The 20,291-nt window shown below is 37.1% G+C and overlaps 1 protein-coding gene across 4 annotated transcripts in view; it reads right to left on the bottom strand.

Moving 5' to 3' along the window:
- Nucleotides 1-20,291, bottom strand: part of arhgef12b (Rho guanine nucleotide exchange factor (GEF) 12b) — a 79,398-nt gene that overhangs the window by 5,445 nt on the left and 53,662 nt on the right. For 3 of the 4 annotated variants that reach the window (XM_084115022.1, XM_084115021.1, XM_084115019.1), the window contains 22 exons: nucleotides 18,809-18,941; nucleotides 18,558-18,695; nucleotides 16,822-16,854; nucleotides 15,552-15,669; nucleotides 15,354-15,459; nucleotides 14,262-14,465; nucleotides 12,854-12,998; nucleotides 11,659-11,694; nucleotides 10,804-10,958; nucleotides 9,952-10,098; nucleotides 9,772-9,857; nucleotides 9,259-9,384; nucleotides 9,010-9,124; nucleotides 7,681-7,781; nucleotides 7,525-7,602; nucleotides 7,332-7,407; nucleotides 6,078-6,245; nucleotides 5,833-5,920; nucleotides 4,607-4,684; nucleotides 4,435-4,529; nucleotides 2,514-2,801; nucleotides 1,246-1,479 (listed from right to left, as the gene is read on the bottom strand). In XM_084115022.1, the coding sequence (XP_083971148.1) occupies nucleotides 1,246-1,479; nucleotides 2,514-2,801; nucleotides 4,435-4,529; nucleotides 4,607-4,684; nucleotides 5,833-5,920; nucleotides 6,078-6,245; nucleotides 7,332-7,407; nucleotides 7,525-7,602; nucleotides 7,681-7,781; nucleotides 9,010-9,124; nucleotides 9,259-9,384; nucleotides 9,772-9,857; nucleotides 9,952-10,098; nucleotides 10,804-10,958; nucleotides 11,659-11,694; nucleotides 12,854-12,998; nucleotides 14,262-14,465; nucleotides 15,354-15,459; nucleotides 15,552-15,669; nucleotides 16,822-16,854; nucleotides 18,558-18,695; nucleotides 18,809-18,941 (2,748 nt within the window). The remainder of the gene's footprint in view (nucleotides 1-1,245; nucleotides 1,480-2,513; nucleotides 2,802-4,434; nucleotides 4,530-4,606; nucleotides 4,685-5,832; nucleotides 5,921-6,077; nucleotides 6,246-7,331; nucleotides 7,408-7,524; nucleotides 7,603-7,680; nucleotides 7,782-9,009; nucleotides 9,125-9,258; nucleotides 9,385-9,771; nucleotides 9,858-9,951; nucleotides 10,099-10,803; nucleotides 10,959-11,658; nucleotides 11,695-12,853; nucleotides 12,999-14,261; nucleotides 14,466-15,353; nucleotides 15,460-15,551; nucleotides 15,670-16,821; nucleotides 16,855-18,557; nucleotides 18,696-18,808; nucleotides 18,942-20,291) is intronic. The other variant, XM_084115020.1, reaches the window with a different exon arrangement.

Consider the following 20,291-nt stretch of genomic DNA (forward strand, 5'->3'; position numbering starts at 1 on the left):
TGACAATGACAATTTATTCCGGCCGGGTTACATTCATACTAAACGCATTCTAACTACAGAAATTTTACATGGTTGCAAAGAAATTACTTATTTGAAAGAAGTACTATTTTGAGCACTTGTTTCACTGATCAATTTAACAGTAGTCTTGGTCTTTATACTGACACCTATTGGTGTGGATGAAACATCACATAAACTTACTCCACTATTTATGACCAGTTAATAATTGTTAATTCTATAACTAAGCATGTTTGGCATAGGCGTAATTTGCGGGTGGGACGGGTGGGACATGTCCCCACCACTTTTTAAAACATTAGAATGTACCAATTCTACAAATAAATAAAACATCTCCAGTTAACTGGCAGAGCATTCATTTCGTTCGTTTTTTAAATAAGAGACGATCTAGCGCTGAAATGTTTTTTAAATCAAGTGATCAAAGTGCTCGTTGCCGCTGCGATCAGAGGCGCGGATACAGTGTTTTTTCGTGTGGCTCGCGCACACGCCGCACTGTCTCCACTCGGACGCGCGCTTCAATCCGTTGCGGATACTCTATTCGTTCTGGTGAAATCACAAAACATAATGCACACAATCGTGTCCCTGCTTGATATACAACCACTGATGAACATAATCGGTTTTGATGAGAAAAATAAACTATACGAGAAAAAAATAACTATTCGAGTGTGGATTAGAACCCACAAGCTCTGACATGGAAGGTGAAAGTTCTACCACTGGACCATTAAGGTACACGTTTTTCAAAGAGGCGGAATGTATTTATTCACACGAAAATTCTCGGCACTGACAACATCTCATTATACTATATACATTATACTTCATCTCATTAAACGGCAAATTAAACCCCATGTAGCCTACTATTTAAATTACTGGACGTTGTAATGTTATTGTACATATATCTGATTTAGCATTTTATTAGCAACCCCCACCCCACCTGTCCCACCCACTTTTTAAAACAAAGTTACGCCACTGATGTTTGGTCTTAATTCTTGCGGAAAATAATTTTTCTATAATGACTGTTGAACTTTACAAATTGATGGTTGTCCCACACAATCAATGTTCTACATATCTGTGCTAGTTTCATGTCTCTTGATTTACTCTGTAGTCTTGTCCATTTCCTTTTCAATGTGTTACGTAGTCATGTAATAAGCAGGATAATGTGCGGTCAGTTGCGCATTATCATAAAATAATAAAGGCCCCTCCTGATGACTTTGAAAAAACAGGACAAATACACACCACAATCCTCAGACGTCTCAAAGAAACCCGTGTCTCCGGAGGGCAGTTCCTGTGCGTTCTCCCCTCTGTTCTCGACCCTCTCTGAGCCGTTCTCAACAGTGGACCCGATCGCAGCGCTGTTCTGCTGCGAACCCGTCCTCGCCACGTGTTCCCGTTGCTCTCCTCTCTCGGGGTCTCTGTCTGTGTCCTCCTGACTGGACATGTGGTTGATCAGGAGCTGCCTCAGTGTCGCCACTAAAGAACACAGAAATGAGTTGAGAAATCGACAGATATATAGGGCTGCAACTACCAATTATTTTGAAAATCGATTCATCAATAGTTTGTTTTTTTTACGATTAATCTATTGATTGTTTTCTAATTAGTCACTTAATCCTTTAGTTAACTCTTTCCCCCGGCACTGACGGAATTTTCCATCATTTATGAGACGCTTCCCTGCCACCGACGGAATTTTCCGGCTTTCCGTGTTTTCACTGTTATACGGTAGGAGGCACTATTACACATCTTCTGAAAGAGTACAGAATCTCCAGATCAAAACACAGGCAAAGAAGAAGCAAAAACAAGCGATAGCATATGTAAGCAGATGCTTATGTAAAATAACGTGATCATCAACATTAAACAGCATATAAATCAAAACTGCCTAACATTACCAAATGAAATGACGAGCTATAGGACTGAGTGTTGATGGACTCGATCTATGTTTTGATCATCGTTCTGAATCCGATCCGGATGTAATCTTTGAGAAAAAAGTTTTTCTTTTAAAGCAGAGGCTCTGTTCTTTCTTTTGCATGTTGAGATATTCATACAACAAAATATTCTGGGGGCCATGAAAGTTTTGTGAAAATGATTTTAAAAAATGCTGGCGGTGGCTGGAAACTTTTTTTAAAAACACTGCCTGGGAAAGAGTTAAACAACCACCAACGACGACTTTAAATGCCTCGCATCTCGCACCTAACTCCGGAGGTTCTTTGGATGAACGCAATTCAAACTAAACCCAGAATTATACAGCTTAGTGTGGCTCTCACAATGTAAGACTTGGCAGGCAACTAGCTGTCCAGTGAGGTTCCTTTCATTCAGCACGGGTGTGTCGAATCAATCTGTTTTCCTAATCGACGTCAACGATTACACTGACGTGTCGTAACAGCTCTACACACTTACAGGGTTACAGTTAATCCCACAAGTTGATTTGCTGGATTTAAGTTGTCCCTATCCAAATGAAGTTTTCAGTTACGTGAGAGGGATGGCTCGTAGCAGTCGAGTCTTCTACTCACGTGTTCTGAGAGCTTCATCAGCTCTGAGTGGCTGGAGCTCAAAGGCCTCGGCCTCGTCCTCATCTATGGCGATGCCCTGTCTCGAGCGCTGCTTCAGTAATGTCAGTCGATCGGTCATATCAGCCACCACAAACTCTTCATCATCTTCAGCCTGATCCGGTACTGAGTTTTCTTCCTCTTCATCCTCCTCATCAGATTTGGTCTCAAACGGGTTGGTACTAGACGGCGGGGTTGACATGACCTCAGTGGACATGACTTCAGTAGACATGACCTCAGTGTCATCTTTTTCTAAGGAAAATATACAACAAAATTGAAGAAAACAATTCTGAAACATATTTACGAGGCTCCTAGCCAAATAAACTAGATATTCATGAGTATTAGGGAGCTTTAACACTGGCAGTTTAGTTCGAAAAGTAGCATGGTTCGCATGAAAAATTGGTAACCTGAAAGCTATAATGTGGACCCGGGAGTGCACCACGATACCGAACCCCAGACTACCTGTAGGACGTGTTCTGATTTCGGTTGCAATGGAACTGTGGCGCGATTCGTGTGAATATGAAAGTAACTCAAACTTGATTCTGCACTACAAAATGCAAATGCGTTTTAGCCGATGACGTCATTAATAATGTGAGGGATGACAGCGGTGATGATTTACCTTGAATATGAGTGAGAATGAGTGTGAAGTGTAAATCGCACATAGTGAGTGAATCAGAGCAGCAAATGAATGGCTCACAATCAGCTGTCTCCTCAAAAGAGTCCATTTGCAAGCCTTCATGTAGACTACAGCTGCACGATTAATCGTTAAAAGATCGCGGTCTCAATTCAAACACCTGCAACACGATCATATTCCTAAATGACAACAATTCGGCCATGTCTATTAAACCTTTGACAAAATCATACCGGAACATTAACGTTCGGATATTAACACTGATGCCAACGGAAGCAATCAAAATAGAGCAAATCACTTTTTGAAAGTAACTTGGCGCTTTTAAATAGCGATTACATCATTACGCAACTACGTGGCAAGTCAACAAGTGACTGTTAAAAAATGTATTTGTCACTGAATCATTCATTCAAAAGATTTGTTCAGAAATGCTGATTCATCCAGTAATGAAACAAATGAAGTATTTATGAGTGAGTCATTGAATCATTCATTCAAACCTATATTTTTTTTACATAATTTAAATAGACTGCAGCAATTAATATTTAGTCAGAACCTTTAGTAAATTACATGTTATTTTGTTTAGCTGTGTTTAGAATCCTGGGAGAATTGTGATCTCTGTTTGAAACAAAAAAATTGTGATACTCAATTTATCCAGAATCGTACAGCTCTACTGTAGACAAGTTTCGTTCACTCTGCTGCACATAATGGCACCAAATTAATAAAAATAAAAAAAACACTATACTGACTTGCGTTCTGCTTTCCATCATGCGCCATGCACGTTTGAAAGCAAGATGAACACAAATGCACTGAGGTTCAAATGAAATCAAGTGAGTGTGAAACCAGTCCAACACCCCCTGCCAATGGGAACAACTGCACTCAGATTCAGACTGTAGCAAATGTGCCCAGTGGGAAAGACCCCTTATATATCTACAATGGATACTGGATGTGCTGCCAATTGCCATATTTTAGCAGTCAACTGCATTATGTTCATATTTGAATGAACTACCACTTTATTGCTCATCTTCTACTGTAGTATCCATTTCATATTTACTTGCATTACACATCTTAAAAATCTGTCACTAGTTGCAGTACAACAGTGAGATGGTCTCTTCCCGTTTAAGTGAGCAATGCAGACCAGACTTTATGCTGATACTTTAATGAATTACTGAAGCAAATGAATGCCAGACAGTTAAATGCATGCACTGCACAACATCCTGAGTTGAATTAAATGAAATAACAAACGAAAAAAATGTTTACCTGGAGACTGAATGCTCCCTAAAGAAATGGGCTCAGCGTCTTTGTTTAGTTTCTGAACACCAGAGTTGATCAACTCGACCTCTTCACGCTCCACACTGCAAAACATGTCATGTCATCACATTAACTTACTGCCTATAAAACTATATAAATGATGTAGAAACCTTAAACTTACTCGGTCTGAAGTAATGGAATGATGTTGTGTAGTTTGGTCTTCATGCAGTCTGCTCTTTGTGTGATCAAACGCTGCCACCTAGTGTTTGGAAGATCAAACAATCAAAACAGGTAGGGGTCATGAGCTGCATTTTTAAAATGTTATGTTCTCTGAGGTCCACTTATATAGTTATCATGATTTTTACATCCTAATTTATAAGCAATAAGCTATTTTCGATCCTATTTTTGACTCTCTCTTTTGATGGATGTATCGTATTCAAGACTTGGAAATAAAAGCTCATTGCTATGATTGGGTCATATTTTTGCATATTGAAATAAGTACGTACTTGGAGTTACTACAGTTATAATTGACAATGGATGACTTACAGAGTTTCGTGTAAACAGAACTATGAATGAATGTACCATTGTTTGTCGCACTGTGGTTCTTATAGGCTATTCACCCTTTTCGATAAAATGAAAATGTTTTTCCACAGCTTGGCGCTTCAAAATGTTTTGTGATCCTCAGAGGCATCTCCATCGTCTTGTTGCTGGAGTAATCCTGTGTTTGCGTCGGTCTAGTGTTTACTACTACATGACATGCGTAAATTGGTGGGCGGGGCTAAATAGACAATGATGTAGAAGTAGACACTGATTTTCTTCTGCAAAGGTGGTCTTTCATCACACTATGAGGTGTAACAATGTGACAAAGTCGTTTTCTGAGCTTGGTTTCAATAAAAGCTGTTTTTTGTCTAACAAGGAAGTTTTGAGTTCTGAAACTTGCAGGATATTTTTATAGTAAATTTTTACAATTTACCTCTTGTAATTTCTGACCCATTTAATGTAAACTAAAATGGTTAAAAATCATTTTCGGTAACTGAAATAAGGCTGAAAGAAAATATTAGATGGAAAAACTTTATAGATGTTGTCTTGGAAACTAACTGAAATAAATTCATTTACTAAAATTAAAGCTACATAGAAATATTTAAAAAACTAGAAAAAACAAAAGCACACAACAAAATTCCCTAAACTAAAATGAAAATTGAATATATAAAAATAAAAGCTAATTCAAAATAATAATAAATACTATATGTAATTGTGAATTGTAAATAACACAAACATTCGTCCACTGTTTTGGAGGCTAAACGTACTGAGGTGAATTTTGTTCACTTAAACTGAATAACAAACACTTAGCGGTCACTCTAAAAGGGCAGACAAAAAGGAATTATAGGTAAAAAGATCAGTACTCACGTCTTCTGCTCAGATACAGTCTGGGCCATCAGCTCATAGATCTGGGCTCCATTATCAGACATCGACAGTACAAAGAATGACCTGTTGTCTGTAATACATTCAGACAATAATGTTATTTCAACCTACCCTTGAATCTGCTTTTATTTTAATCTAGAAGCCATTAAACACCTAGATTATGGAAGACATGATTTTTGAGATGTTGTTCAAAAGTATGATCTGATAAATGTCCATGAACTATGTCTTACCGGTGGCGACCGAGCGCACCATCACAGTGCTGAGTTTGATGATGGGGCTGAAGATGTGTTTGGTCTCAGCGGTGCCTGCCAGATTCTTACTGTGGCATTTTAAGATCAGCTTCTCATCTTGCCTCTGAAGTAGCACCAATATATCTTCCAGCAGCAATGTGTACAGCTCTGCACACACACATACCATATGTAATCATTTCACAATAATATAACATTAAAGTGGCCCCATTATGATTTTTTCAGACACTACTTTCATGTAGTGTGTTAGATAGCTGTTTGTGTATGTAACAGGGTTCGTACAGATTCTGTAAAATGAAATTCCAGGACTTTCAAGGACTACAATCAGCACTTAACAAACAATATCGTTATTATTTTTATGTATTTTATTTGGTTTTTTTTTTTACTCAAATTACATGTGTTATCTGATGTTTCACTTCATAGAGATCAATCCACTGACCAGCGCTGTCAGGCATGGGAAATCCCCCTCCTGATAGGATACTATGACAAAGATATTGCCTTCCTTATTCAAACTGATTTTTTTCCATGAATATATGATTGACCTGAAGAATGAAAGTTGTATTATATACTTATCATTAACTTAATATCATGCTCATAGCCATGCAAAATAGCTCTATATCTCAGAAGGGCTGCCGTGTTAATTTTGCGTGAAAAGATTATTATTATTATTATTATTATTATTATTATTACAATAATTCAAGCACTTTTCAAGTACCTCTTCAAAAACATGGCTGTTTTCAAGGGTTTTCCAGGACTTAATTTAAAAAAGTCAAATTCAAGTACTGTACTTCAAGCACTTTAAGCACCTTGTACGAACCCAAATTTTCAAAGATCAAAGTGCATGATAAAATAGTTATTTTTTTCCCAAAAGAAGATTCTGAACTGCCTGAAACGCATTATCAGTAATTCCAGTCTGCACAAACCTACATAGGTTTGTAACAAATTTGCATAATTCCAGCCTATGGTTTTCATTGACTGTCTGCGAACAACATCTACTTTGACCTTCAACTTACGCTTACGCTACTGGTAGTTCCTTTTGTGCTGGGTTAGACCCTACTCTGAGGTAGGAGCTAATTTAGTTCCCCCAAAAAGTGTTCCTGTAAGTTCCCCGTTCCTGCGGTGCGAACATACCAAGAAAGCGGGCACTTCCACTAATAGTTATAGAAACTATGAAATGTTCCTTCAGTGCGAAAGCCCTGAATGCCCCAGGTGAATTCTGTGACAAGCCACACCTACCAATAGTTTTATCTTTGTTGACCTTCCAGGATAGTGGTCCCTCATGCACCATCTTCCTCTTAGTCAAGTCCAAGTTCTAGATAGAGAGTAAAATCATAATTTTGTTGATAGCGAGTGATAATTTGTTATACAGCTCCTGTTTTTTTGTTGTGTTGATAAAATGGATTTCAATTAGGTAAATACGAGGTCTCACCTTAAACTCCGCTATCATGGGGTTCTCGCTCTGTTTCAGTGAGGACAGGTCCAGGCGTCTCTGGTAGTCCTCCAACCTCTGGGGACGGCAGATGATCAGGGATCAGTTCAATATGGTCTGATCTGAGTTATAACACCCACTGTGTTATTTACTCACCTGTTTGTTCTCGGCTTCTTTCACCTCCTGATTGACGTGAGTGAGAATCTTTCGACAGCATTCGCCAGCCCGTTTCACTTTACTTTTCTCCTCAGGGTCCTCTGTAATATGTGAGAATTTGACATGTCTTGCAATGTGATTTGCTTTACCCCATGCAAAATTTACATTTCATGACAACTTAGTTTGTAATAATTACTGGCCAACTTCAAATGGCCATTTTATAATTTATGGCTGCTATTTTATGTCATCATTTCCTGAATTGAGCTGTAGCAGAAATGCAGTTAATGTGATAGCACTACATCATTCTGCTGCTGATGTTACACAGATGCAGGATGTGTGAAACGGGGCTCATATGTGAACGCTCTAAACAAAAACAGACCTCGCCACATCTGAGTCACAGACACAAACACAGTGGCAATATAGCAACATTTATTTTTGCCAGTGAAACGGACAAACAGATTTTTTGGGGGGATTTGTGTCAGATTAGAAGATATTTTACTATTTAAAATATTATCATTATAATATGTATTTTTGCTGATGAAAAGGACATAACACAGTAAATAATATTTGTCATATTTGCAGACATCTTAGTACTTAAAATATTGTTATTAATTAAAATATGTATTTTTCCTAATGAAAAGGACATAACATGGTAAAGAATACTTGTCAGATATCTTCATATTTAAGATATTAATATTAATTATAACTATGTATTTGGTAAACATTTTACAATAATGTCAAATTGGTTAACATTAGTTAATGCATTAACTAACATGAACTAACAATGAGCAATACATTTTACAGTATTTATTAATATTGGTTAATGTTAGTTAATAAAATACAGTCATTCATTGTTTGTTATTTCACAATGCATTCACTAATGTTAAGAAATACAACTTTCTATTTAAATAATGTAGTAGTAAATGATGAAATTAACATTAACTAAGATTAATAAATGCTGTAGAAGTTCAATCTTAGTCCATAAGTAGTTAACTAATGTTAAACTAATGAAACCTTATTGTAAAGAGTTACCATGTATTTTCGCTAATGATAAGAACATAACATGTTAAAGAATATTTGTCCGATTTGCAGATATATCTTACTGTTTAAGATATTAATGTTAATTTAATTTGTATTTTTGCCAATGAAAGAACATAACATGGTAAAGATTATTTGTCAGATTTGCAGATATCTTAATATTTAAGATAGTAGTAAGTTTAATATTATGTAGTTTTGCTAATGAAAAGGACATAACATGATAAATATTTTTTGTTAGATTTGCAGATATTTTAATATTTAACATATTATTATTAAAAGAGGCTGCTGTACCTGTGTATTTGGCGATGTTCTCTAGCAGAAGGGGATACTTTGTGAGTCTCTGAGTCTCCACAGGAATAATGTCCTTTAACTGCAGCCTGCGACAATTACGGTTACTCTCTGCCTCCTGCAATACAAACACTTCAACATGAAAATGACATTTACCATCTGGCAACAGCCAGATATGAAACACAAATGACTAAAAGCAAGCAGAGTTACCAACAATTATGAAAGCAACCACTGGACTAGTAAGCCATTGACCTGAATGAAGGAGTTGAAGCGCTGGTCTTTCTTCTGTTTGCTCTTGATGAGTTCCAGGGCGAAAGGCTGATTACTGCAGTACGTGCCCGCAGCTCTCTTGATCTTCGCCTCTTCTTCCCCACTGAACTGTGGGTGAAGACACAAGCTAATGTGAAATTTCCTCCTTGGAAAATCTAATCGTAACTGGTTTAAGATGGTTCTTGGCTGGTCAAAGCTACTCATTCATGGTCGAATTGGTCGTTAGCTTGATCAAGTTGGTTTAGTTGGTTAGATCAGCCACTTTAAACCAGCTACCATTTTCAAAAAAACAGCTTTACTGCCTTAGACTAGTACAACCTGGTTTTGCACTGCACACTCACTCTCATCGCTCATATTCAAGGTAAATCATCACCACAGTTCCAGTGCAACTGAACTACAGGTAGTCGGGTCCGCATGACAGCTTTCACTTTTCACATTTTCATGCTACTGTGCCCCGTTTCAAACTACCTGCCGCTGTATCTCTTCCTTTCTTACCCAGGAAAGCAGATCGTCTCCTAATAAGTCAATGAGCGCCGTCTCATTCTTCTTCCGAACAGCGGCCATTTGTTCCGTTAGAGACACTGAAGTGAGAAAACAAGGAAGACAGTGTTTAGAAGGCATGCTTTTTCAAGGGTTTTGAAGGATTTAACAGGTCTATGAAGTTATGAGATTTACTGTGCAGCTGAACGATCTCCTCAAGGTTGCTGAAGATGCTTTTGATGTCTGCAGAAGGCAGGATGTTGTCTCTGATCAGCGGCTGGTAAAACAAATTCTCCAGAACCTTCATCATTCGAACGTGTGCTCTCTCAGTGTAGAACAACTCTGTGAAAGCAATGACGTAGAGGAGAACAGCGGTCACACAGGATGGTTTGCACTGGTAAATTGCCCCTGAGCAAGTAAAAAAGCTTCTCAAACTGAATGTATGCTTATACACTGTTGGGAGTAATCAGAATACTTCTGCCTTGTTGGCAGAGGCTATTTACACTGACTCCGCCCACCTTATCTGATTGAGCCCGACAAAATTACAAAAGAAATCACGCTGATAACTGGAGCAGTGGCGTGGAGAGTAAGGCATTACTCTCCCATTGTTTTGTTTTGTTACCCTACCACCATTATTTTTTACTAGAACTACAATAAGAAAATAGTAATGTAACAATAAAATGAAATAAAAAATAAAATATGAAAAAATATATTCATAATCTTACTTGTGTTACATATACAGTTTTAATTTATAATGGTAGAAACATTAACGTCCAATACCGAATAGTGTTTCAATCAAAAATAAAAAGTAATAATAGGATGAAACTAAATGGAAAGAGATCCACATTACATAACAGAAGGTGACTTATGTCTTGAACCGTATAACTGTAATTTATCTGATATTTAATAATAAAAAAACAGTGTTCATCATTCGTCCATATCATATAGCTTGATTTAAATATATGAAAAGTAATTAAAAAATCAGTGATACTTTAGGAAGCAACTTCCCCAACACTGCTCATACAGTACACCACACTTGTCGCTCACCGTTGATGACCTCTTGTCTCTTGATTTCCTGAGGGGTAAGTGTGGACAGGACGTCTCTGCTCACCAGCGTCTGCCAGTTAGAAGGCTCCAGCTCCACCTCAACACACTGATCATCCTCACTCTGCACTTCTCCAGAGCCCAGCGGATCAATCCTGCTGTACAAACACAATGACAAAACATGTTCATCAAATGCATGTCTAATCAATTCAATGAATAAAACTTTAACAAATTTATTAAAATGTTAACAATAATAGGCTTTCCCCAAAAAAATCTATTAAATTTTTTCCTACATCCTGTTTGTCTGATGTAATTCTACTGGATTCTGTGTTTTATGATTCATTGCCAATTTATCATTCAAAGAAATGTATACATTTAAAAAAATTTAATCAATCCTTTTAAATGTAATCAAATGAAAATATAACAATTCCTTTACAACAAACATTGCATTTTTTTTTGTCAAATAAAGTGCTCTTTTTTACTAAATGAAAACATTTTTGAAGCAGGGCCGAAAGCTTTGGATATTTTACGTTGATGTTTATTATGCTTATATGCCGCAGTCGGCTGCTGCCACCCCTTTCGTTTCTTTATTTTATGATTAGAGTTACGTTTAATGTTCGCCTCCTACTTCCCTCAACTTGAACTTTGTTACAATTACTTAAATTAACATTATTTTATTTCATTCTAATGAAATAGCTGCAAGTGCTGAATTATGACTCAGAAAAACAAAAAAACACTAGTGGTCTCAGAATTTTTGATGTTTTATTTACATATTATATATGTGAATAGTCAGTTTGTTGCACATGTTGTTGATGTTATTGTTATTACCCAGACTGGTCGACCACAAAGAGCACTTACCTCCGGTCAGGCCTGGGGGTGCCGGTGTCCTGCGTCCTGTAAGGTAAATCACATTCCAATTACCCTACAATAGTAACAATCCCAACATACCAAAACCACATGTCGTCAGCATTCCCTTTCTCTCCTCAGGAGCCCCAGTCATGAGGCACAAGCTTAATTCTCTGTGTCTGTCCCAATAAGATCATTTACAGAGGAGAGCACCACAGAGCAATGCTTTGTTCAAACGGTACATGTGCATCGTCACAACGGAGACATAAGGAACAAAAATAGCTGTGAGGCCTGTAAACAGCCTGATTATAAGACAACGAATGCTCGGCTTTTAACGGAAATCCAAATTCAATGCAAATAAATGTTTTGGAGTGATAATTCTGCAAAGCACAGGGATGTATATTTAAGGGTTATAGACACTACTATTCAAAAGTTTGGGGTTGGTAGGATGTTTTTGACAGAAGTCTCTATGTTTACTAAGTCTACATTTATTTTATCAAAAATCAAAGCAGTAATTTCAGGAAATAATATTACAATTTTAAAAAAAATCAGTTTTAACACATTTTAAAAGGTAACTTATTCCTGTGATGTCAAATCTGGATTTTAAGCATCATTACTCCAGTCTTCAGTGTCACGTGATCCTTCAGAAATCATTCTAATATGCTGATTTGGTGCTTAAGAAACATTTCTTGTTATTATCAGTGTTGAAAACAGTTGTGCTGACTAATATTTTTGTGGAAACTGTGATTTTTTTTTTAGGATTCTTTGATGAATAGAGAGTTCAAAAGAACAGCAAGTCTTTTGTAACATTATTAATATCTTTACAGACACTTTTGATCAATTTAATGTGTCCTTGCTGAATAAATAAAGAAAATGAATAAATAAAACTGACGGTAGTGTTGTTCAGAACCAAAGCTGTTTCAGTTTTTGTAGTCTAAAAAATATTTAAATGTGGTTTTATCCAATAAAAAAATATATATATTTTTGGAAATCCAGTCAGTATGAAATACCAGATTTTTCCTCTTTTGCAAATTATATTCAGCGTCACACGCTTCATGTTGAGGAGGACATGCTTTAACTGAGGAGGACATACAAGATACTGACTGAGCAAACGGAACACGGATGAAATTTGATCAATTTGAATTGTGTTTAGTTTAAAAATATATATTTTATTAAAATGAGCCTGGATGGTGATCGTTTGACTCACTTGTCGGTCTCAGCATCCTCTTCCTGTAGATGCTCCAGTGTGCAGGGGCTGAAGTCAAAGTGAGTGTTTGAAGAGGAGGAGTCCTGCGAATCTCCTGGGGTGGAACCCTCTCCCATTCTGGTCAGTGCAGAAGAGGGAAGTCCACCTAATCCACAGTCAGAGAGATGCACAATGTGTCAGAAAAAGAAATGCTCATGAAATCAGTGCTAAATTGAAGATGATCCACTTCAGAGATTCTACTAACAATTAGTAAGTTTGCAACTCCATGTTAACTAGCAGTCATTAGAGTATTAGTAGACTGTCTGTGTAATATCTGCTAACACTTTATTGCGATGCTCCCACAAAAGACATTCTACTGACTATAAGTATCTTTGCAACTAGACATCAACGTATTCTACTAACCCAAACCCTAACACCTAACCCTAATCGTTTGCTACAGTTGACATGTAGTTGCAAAGTTACTTATAGATAGCAGAATGTTTAAAGTGGACCACTAAAATAAAGTGTAGCCGAAGGAGCTTCTTAAAGACAGACGTCTTATAATTTTGTCAAATTACGCAGACAATGAAAGGCACACACAGGAAAAATTCTTCTCTATAAATGTGGGCACAATTTGACAATTATTGGCAATTATTATCTGAAAAGGGTTAGTCAGCAGATCTGAGCCGTGACCCTGATAACCCAGGAGAGCTCAGACAAAGAAAACAAATAAAAACATCTAAATACAATCCTGGGGCTGTATTACATAAACATCCTAACTAAGAATCCTATCCTATCTGTTAAATAATCATAGTAACTTCACTTAGTAACTTTTTCAAATCTTAAATCAGGAATTAAGATAGGATGTTTCTGTAATACAGCTTCTGGAGAAAAAGCGGAAATACTGAAGAAAGGAGAGAAAGAGAAATCATTCAGGGCAGATAATGAAAGGGACGAGAACAGTAGAGAGAGAAAATAGAAGAGAGAAAAATTGACATTAAGGTCCTATTAGTTAATGCAAGAAATACATTTGTTACAGAATTTATTAATCTTTGGTAACAAAGATGGCTCACATAAATAAAACGTTCAACCGTTCATTGTTAGCTGCCTGGGGTTCATTAAATAACATTAACAGATGCAACTTTTGATTTGAATGATGTATTAGTACAGCATGCTTTAAAAGTATTTTTATTGTTACTGTAGTTCAATTTAACTAATGTTAACAAATGGAACCTTATTGTAAAGTGTTACCAAGAAAATAAACATGGTTGATTTTCAGTGGGCAGCTTTTCTCAGCCGACACTCACATTTACATGGTCAGCTTGGTTATTAATTTAGCATATCCTGTAATTGAGTTTACTTTCTTTGATTTAAATCTGATAGTGGACCACAGACACTTGACAGCAATGATTCGAGAAGCGTCTCTCACCAGTTTCAGACTCTCGGATGCCGTCTGTGCCCTGTGCTGCTGGAGCGCTGTAAGGAGGTGACGTGACCAGGGCAGCGCTGCCATCTGAGCCCTCGCTGGACTGACTGCCCCGTATGGGAAGAGACGACCCGTCTGTCTGCTCTCCAGTGCCCAGCGGCAGCTGAGGCTTTGTCAGACGCTGCCTCGGCTCCAGAGCCTTGCTGACTGCAGCGCGAGAGACAGAGAGAGAACAAAATCAGTGTCAGTGCTCGACGATAAGGACAGCTGACAGAATTGTCTTAAGTGGATGTAAAGAGTTGGGACAAAATATATATAATAAGGAGAAATATATTTAATTCATTGAAGAATATACAGTCTTTTTACTTTTAATCACCCTATTTAATTTCTGTAGTATTTCTTACCTGAATACTACTGTTAGTCCTACCTGAAAAAGGTATTTATTCTATTTGTTCTATTGTATTTATTTGTACTTGCTTGTGATTTGTTTATTACTGACTGTTTATTTGTCTTGTGTTTAAACTTTATAATAGTTGTGCTAGGAATTTTTGCTATGGTATTGAAAACGGAACTGAGAATTGTGAAATTTCGTACCAACAACAATCAAAAACTATACAGCAGTAGTAAAATAATCCAATCCTAAATGGTAAGTGTCTCTTTCAAGTCTCTTCAAATAGGTAGTTGCCTTTAAAAATGGTCACAAATAGGGAAGTTAAATAAACCCACAATAACTTCACAAGGAACTGAATTATACCACACACAAATTTCACCATAACAAAAACTGAAACAAATAAAAAAAAATTCTGGGAAATGATGGTAGATTTTTTTTTTTTTTTTTTGCCCTTTTAAGTTCACTTATAATATTCAAGATGTACACTAATATTGTATTTATGGAATAACAAAATTAATGGTTAATTTAAAATATCAACACTTATAATAAAAAAGTTTGTGTCAATTAGAGCAGAAATAACAGAGGAAATATCTTAGTCAAAATGGGAGGCCTGCAAATATTTGTGTTGGACAATGGTGGGCCTTTGAGTCAAAAAGGTTGAGAACCACTGGTGTGACCATTCATTAAATTAACCATCAACTTACGTGATGAAGCATCAATCCTGCTCGGCCGTCTCTGAGGAAAAACGTTAGGAAACCTTGTTTTCTTTGATTTCTCCTCACTTCCATCTTTCTCAGGCTTTATACTTTTCTGATTAAGGAGCAAAGAGACACTGGTTTAGTTTATTTGGTTTCATGGAGTCATTTGGAGATCAAGTGATGATTTTTGCTGAGAGTTTGTACCTTTATCTTAGGGAAAAGATTCATTAGCTTGGGCTTGTGCTCCAGCCCTCGAGTAGACTCCTTGCCTTTTACACCGAGCTGCTTCATATATGACAGTATGACAAACTGCATGGTGCTACTGCGAGAGAGAATAACAGAATGAGAGAAATTTAAAGGGATAGTTGACCCAAAAAAATTAAAATTCTCTCATGTCGTTCCAAATCTGTAAGACTTTCGTTCTTCTTCAGAACGCAAATGAAGACATTTTTAAATCTAAGAGATTTCTGTCTCTCCCTTGACAGTCCACGCAACTAAAGCCTAAATTCAATATCTGTTCATCTTATCAAGTGAACTAAATTTGGACTAAACGGCTCAATTCATTTGGATTCGTTTTACAATCTCTTTATGAACTTTTTAAAGCGTCAAAGTGGTAGTTGCGTAGCTGTCAATGGAGGGACCGAAATCTCAGATTTAATTAAAAATATCTTCATTTATGGTCCAAAGATGACCAAAAGAAGATTTGGAACTACATGGGGTGAGTAAATGAGGACAGACTTTTCATTTTTGGGTGAACTAAATTCATGTTACGTTATTATATCTGTATAAATACCCAGGTGTCAGATCATTCAGCCAAAACTCACTAGCTAATGTTGTTGTTCTAATCAATCCTTTGACTTAAACATCGTAGTTTAAAACTGACTGTGTCATTTCCAGCAGGGGGAGCAAGTGCTCGGTTCAGTCCATGTTGAAATACTTTACAGTGCGCAGAAAATTATTCTGACAGCTAGGACCCCAGCCGAAGAACTTACAAAGCTGTTCTCACAAACACTTACAAGCCAAACAGATGACTTGTACAATGCGTAACTGCAGTCAGTGCCAGAGCAGAAATAGCCCTCACAAGCTCCTGTCAGAGGCTTCATGAGGCTCCAGTCTCTTGTGAGCCATCTGGGCGGACACACAACGCCTCAGTCCCTGCTGCTGCCACCCATATGTGCTCCTGACCGATCATATGCTGCAACTACACACCACTCACAAGATTGCAGCTAAAACTGGTGGGAAGGAAACTATAGAGCTAGTGTGTTTTGTAGCTAGTTTTGCCTTTAAAAGCTTATTAATACCTTTTAATACTTGAAGTTTTCAGTACACTGCTTTATGAAATAATGTAAAACTGTACTGTTACTCATACTTGGATTTAGATTCAGCCTATGAGTCTGGACAGTGCTTCGGGGTTAATTTAGGGTGATGTAATGTGTCGTTCATGGAAGAGAGAGGACATGAGAATTCCCCTTACCACTTATCTTCCTCTGTGGCCTGCGACGTCAGTCTGAAACAAAAAATAAGTTGCATTTATTGAAGTGTGAGAGAGACAACTCTCAGTTTTACATCTCATTTGAATAGTATCTTGTGTAAAAATTATTCACCCATTTTGGTTTAAATCTAAAGATATTATAACAATTAGTTTAATGTCAATGCTATCATTTTAGTCTAGGTTTAATCTTAGTCAATCTTTGGGTCAAATGGGATCCTGTTGTGTCCAATATAAGTGTAAATAATGACCAACAACGAATATGCCATATGTGAAGCCTTCTTAAAATAATCTACCATTCCAAAAATTTGGTCAAAATGACATCACTATTCATTTAGGAAGTGAACTCAGATAAGATAAATAAATGCTTATTTTTTTAACTTTATCTTTATTTTTGTTATATTTATCAATCAGGAACAGGCTTAAAATGTCAACCCAGTTGTGATGATTTTGTAAACCATGCCAAAAACCAGCAAAATACCAGAATTCATTTCTCTTGTTCTAATAAGTTCCTTGAAGTGTCAAGAACTATGTGACTGATGACATATACAGTTCTGCTAAGTTTACATATTGAACTGCTACAAAAGCGGAAAAAAAAATATATATATAAAAAAAAATAAAAATAAAAAAAAAATAGGCCAAGCCCGTTTTTCCAACATTGTTGGCAGAATATTGGACGTTAGATTCAGAGTGGTTCAGCAGAGTTGTGTGGGTTCATTGATGAATCACAGTGTAACACGAGTTGCATGGTGATGCTCCAGAGCAATGTCTTTGAATATCTGGCGAGAAATTTAATAATAAATGCTTCCCACATACAATTGAAAAGTTGATATGTAAAGAAGAATGATCAGATGTTATTTTTCAACAAGACAATGCTCCAGCCCAAATTGTTTAGCCACCAAGAAGTGGCTTGAGAACAAGTCCATCAGGCTCATGTTTTGGCCTGGTCAAAAAGTCCAGATTTAAACCCTATAGTGAATATTTGGTCTCACATTAAAGTCAAACAAATCGGGATAATTTTTGAACTAATCATGAACGTCTTGAAGCCATTAACAATAGAGGAACAACAATGGCTCTTTTTCCTGTAAAAAGCTGTCTACAAGTTTACCCACATGGCTTTCACATTTAAAGAAAACAAAGGGGAAGTCTATTCCGTGCTAAGTTTTTTTATAAATACATATAATAAAGAGGAAGAGCAGTGTCAGAATAAGCAAACAAGCAAATTTGTTGTAGGTCATCAGCATAACAATGGTAGCTGAGACTATGACAGCGGATTATATGACCATGGGGTAACAAGTAAATATTGAAAAGAAGAGGACCAAGCATAGAGCCCTGTGGGACACCCTGAGTGAGAGTAGTGGAAGATTTAGTCATAGTTATGGACAACAGTTGTCTATCCGTGCAAAAGGATATAAAATATGAAAGAGCAAAAATAGGAGAAATCATATATATATTTTTCAATAGTACTGACTGATAAAGCTATTTGACAGCACAATATACTTTAGGTAGCTTCTTCTGAACAGTACAAAAAAAAAACTTTTTTTAATAATGCTAAGCATCTTTAAGATTCTGCAAGGGCTATGTAAACTTATGAGAAAAGGGAAATGTAAATGATAGTGATCTGTAGTGTGTGTGACCACCAACCTCCAGACACAGAGACAATAAATAAAAAAGGACAAGTATATTCACATACATATGTCAGCAACGATAAGTGCACTTACAGTACATCCTCTATCTTGGAGATGATGTGCTCTGCACAGGATCGTTCTTTTTCTGGAGCCACGCGGTCTCTCATTCTCTCCGTATCCAGACGGGCTAGTTCCGCTTCAGCCAGCGTCAGACCCATACTGCGCTTTTGCCTGAAACATACAATTAATACATGAGAGAACATACTGGAGGAGAAGGTTTCCACTGACACTTGTGCTGATACATTGGAGTCGTAGAGTGTGTGGATTAGATGAGTGCATTTTACCTGAAGTCTTCTAGGTTCTTCTGAATGTCAGGTAGAAGTGTGTCCTGCAGCTGCTGCACGTACTGTCGGTGGATATCCTCTGAGATGGGCTCCGGCCTCTTCCGTTCTGCATTAATTGAGTGTGCAGTCCGCTCTATATTCACGCAAATGCATAAATAATTCAAATGAGATGGGTGACTTTAAAAAATAAAAGATACACAATATATCAGCATCATATTGGTAATGCGACACATTTTTTTTAATCTGACGATTTTTTCATTTATCAATAAACCATCCAATACCAGTCAATAAATATCCAATATCGGCCGACAATGATAAAAAAAAAAAATGAAAAAAAAGTTGATCAGTTGATAAATAATATGGTGCAGATACATATTGAACATACTGGATTTAATGCCTTCTGCCTATTTTAAGATTTAAATTACTTTCAATATCTAGCACTAACATATGCAGAAAGATATTATGTATAAATTCACTTGCAGCTTTATTTTTGTTAGATTTTTGTTTATTTTTGTTAAAAGATATGCAATCTAATGGTAACACTTTACAATAAGGTCTCACTTGTTAACATTAATGTATTAACTAACATGAACTAACAATGAACAATACATTTGTTACAGTATTTATTAATCTTTGTTAATGTTAGTTAAAAAATCCAGCTGTTCATTGTTTATTCATGTTAGTTCACAGTGCATCAACTAATGTTAAAGGGATACTCCACCCATTTGCATTAAGCTTTGCATTGTTAGAAACCCAGTCATACTGTTGAATGGTCGTGCAACACTCTCTCATTTTCCCCTGAGACGGGAGAAATCCGTTATTTACCTCTTACACTTCCTCCTACAATGACGCAAAAATCGTCATTTTGCGTCATTGTAGGAGGAAGTGTAAGCGAGTGTAAGAGGGGGGGATTTCTGTTGAGACTACAAGCACTAGTTCCTCATCTTTCCCAGGGGCGGGACCCGCTCACGCTACAGACCTATTACAGATCAGTGGGTGGGACTTTACTCTCTGAAACTGAAAGCAATATCCTCCATCTTGTTTGAAGCTAAGCTAACAGGCGCTGTGGAGACAGATGTAAAGTTATGACAATAGCGGAGGAGAGTGCTCAATATGATATAGAAGAAGAGGATTTCGGAAGTCTGATGCTTGAATCAGGTGTTTGTGGCTACCTTTACAAGCCGCATTATAGCGAAGAGCAGCCGAGGCAGAAGACCTGCCTGCCGCGGACGAGGAGCCCGGACTGGCTCGAGTTAGGGCGGACTGGTGGCGCCGGTGATCTCACTATGCAACTACGAACACAGAGATAGAGTCCGTCTGCGGCAAAGAATTTCAACGATGACAATTTCGCCTGGACGAAATCTCTGAATCAGACGAGGACACGGACGTTTGTGTTGTGAACTATCCTAGTTTCGCACCGCATATGTTCTGACTGAACATCCAGGTACCATGCAATAATTCACCTTTTCGAAAGAAATACAAA

The sequence above is a fragment of the Abramis brama genome (assembly GCF_963993115.1).
Source record: "Abramis brama genome assembly, chromosome: 5".
NCBI lineage: Eukaryota > Metazoa > Chordata > Actinopteri > Cypriniformes > Leuciscidae > Abramis > Abramis brama.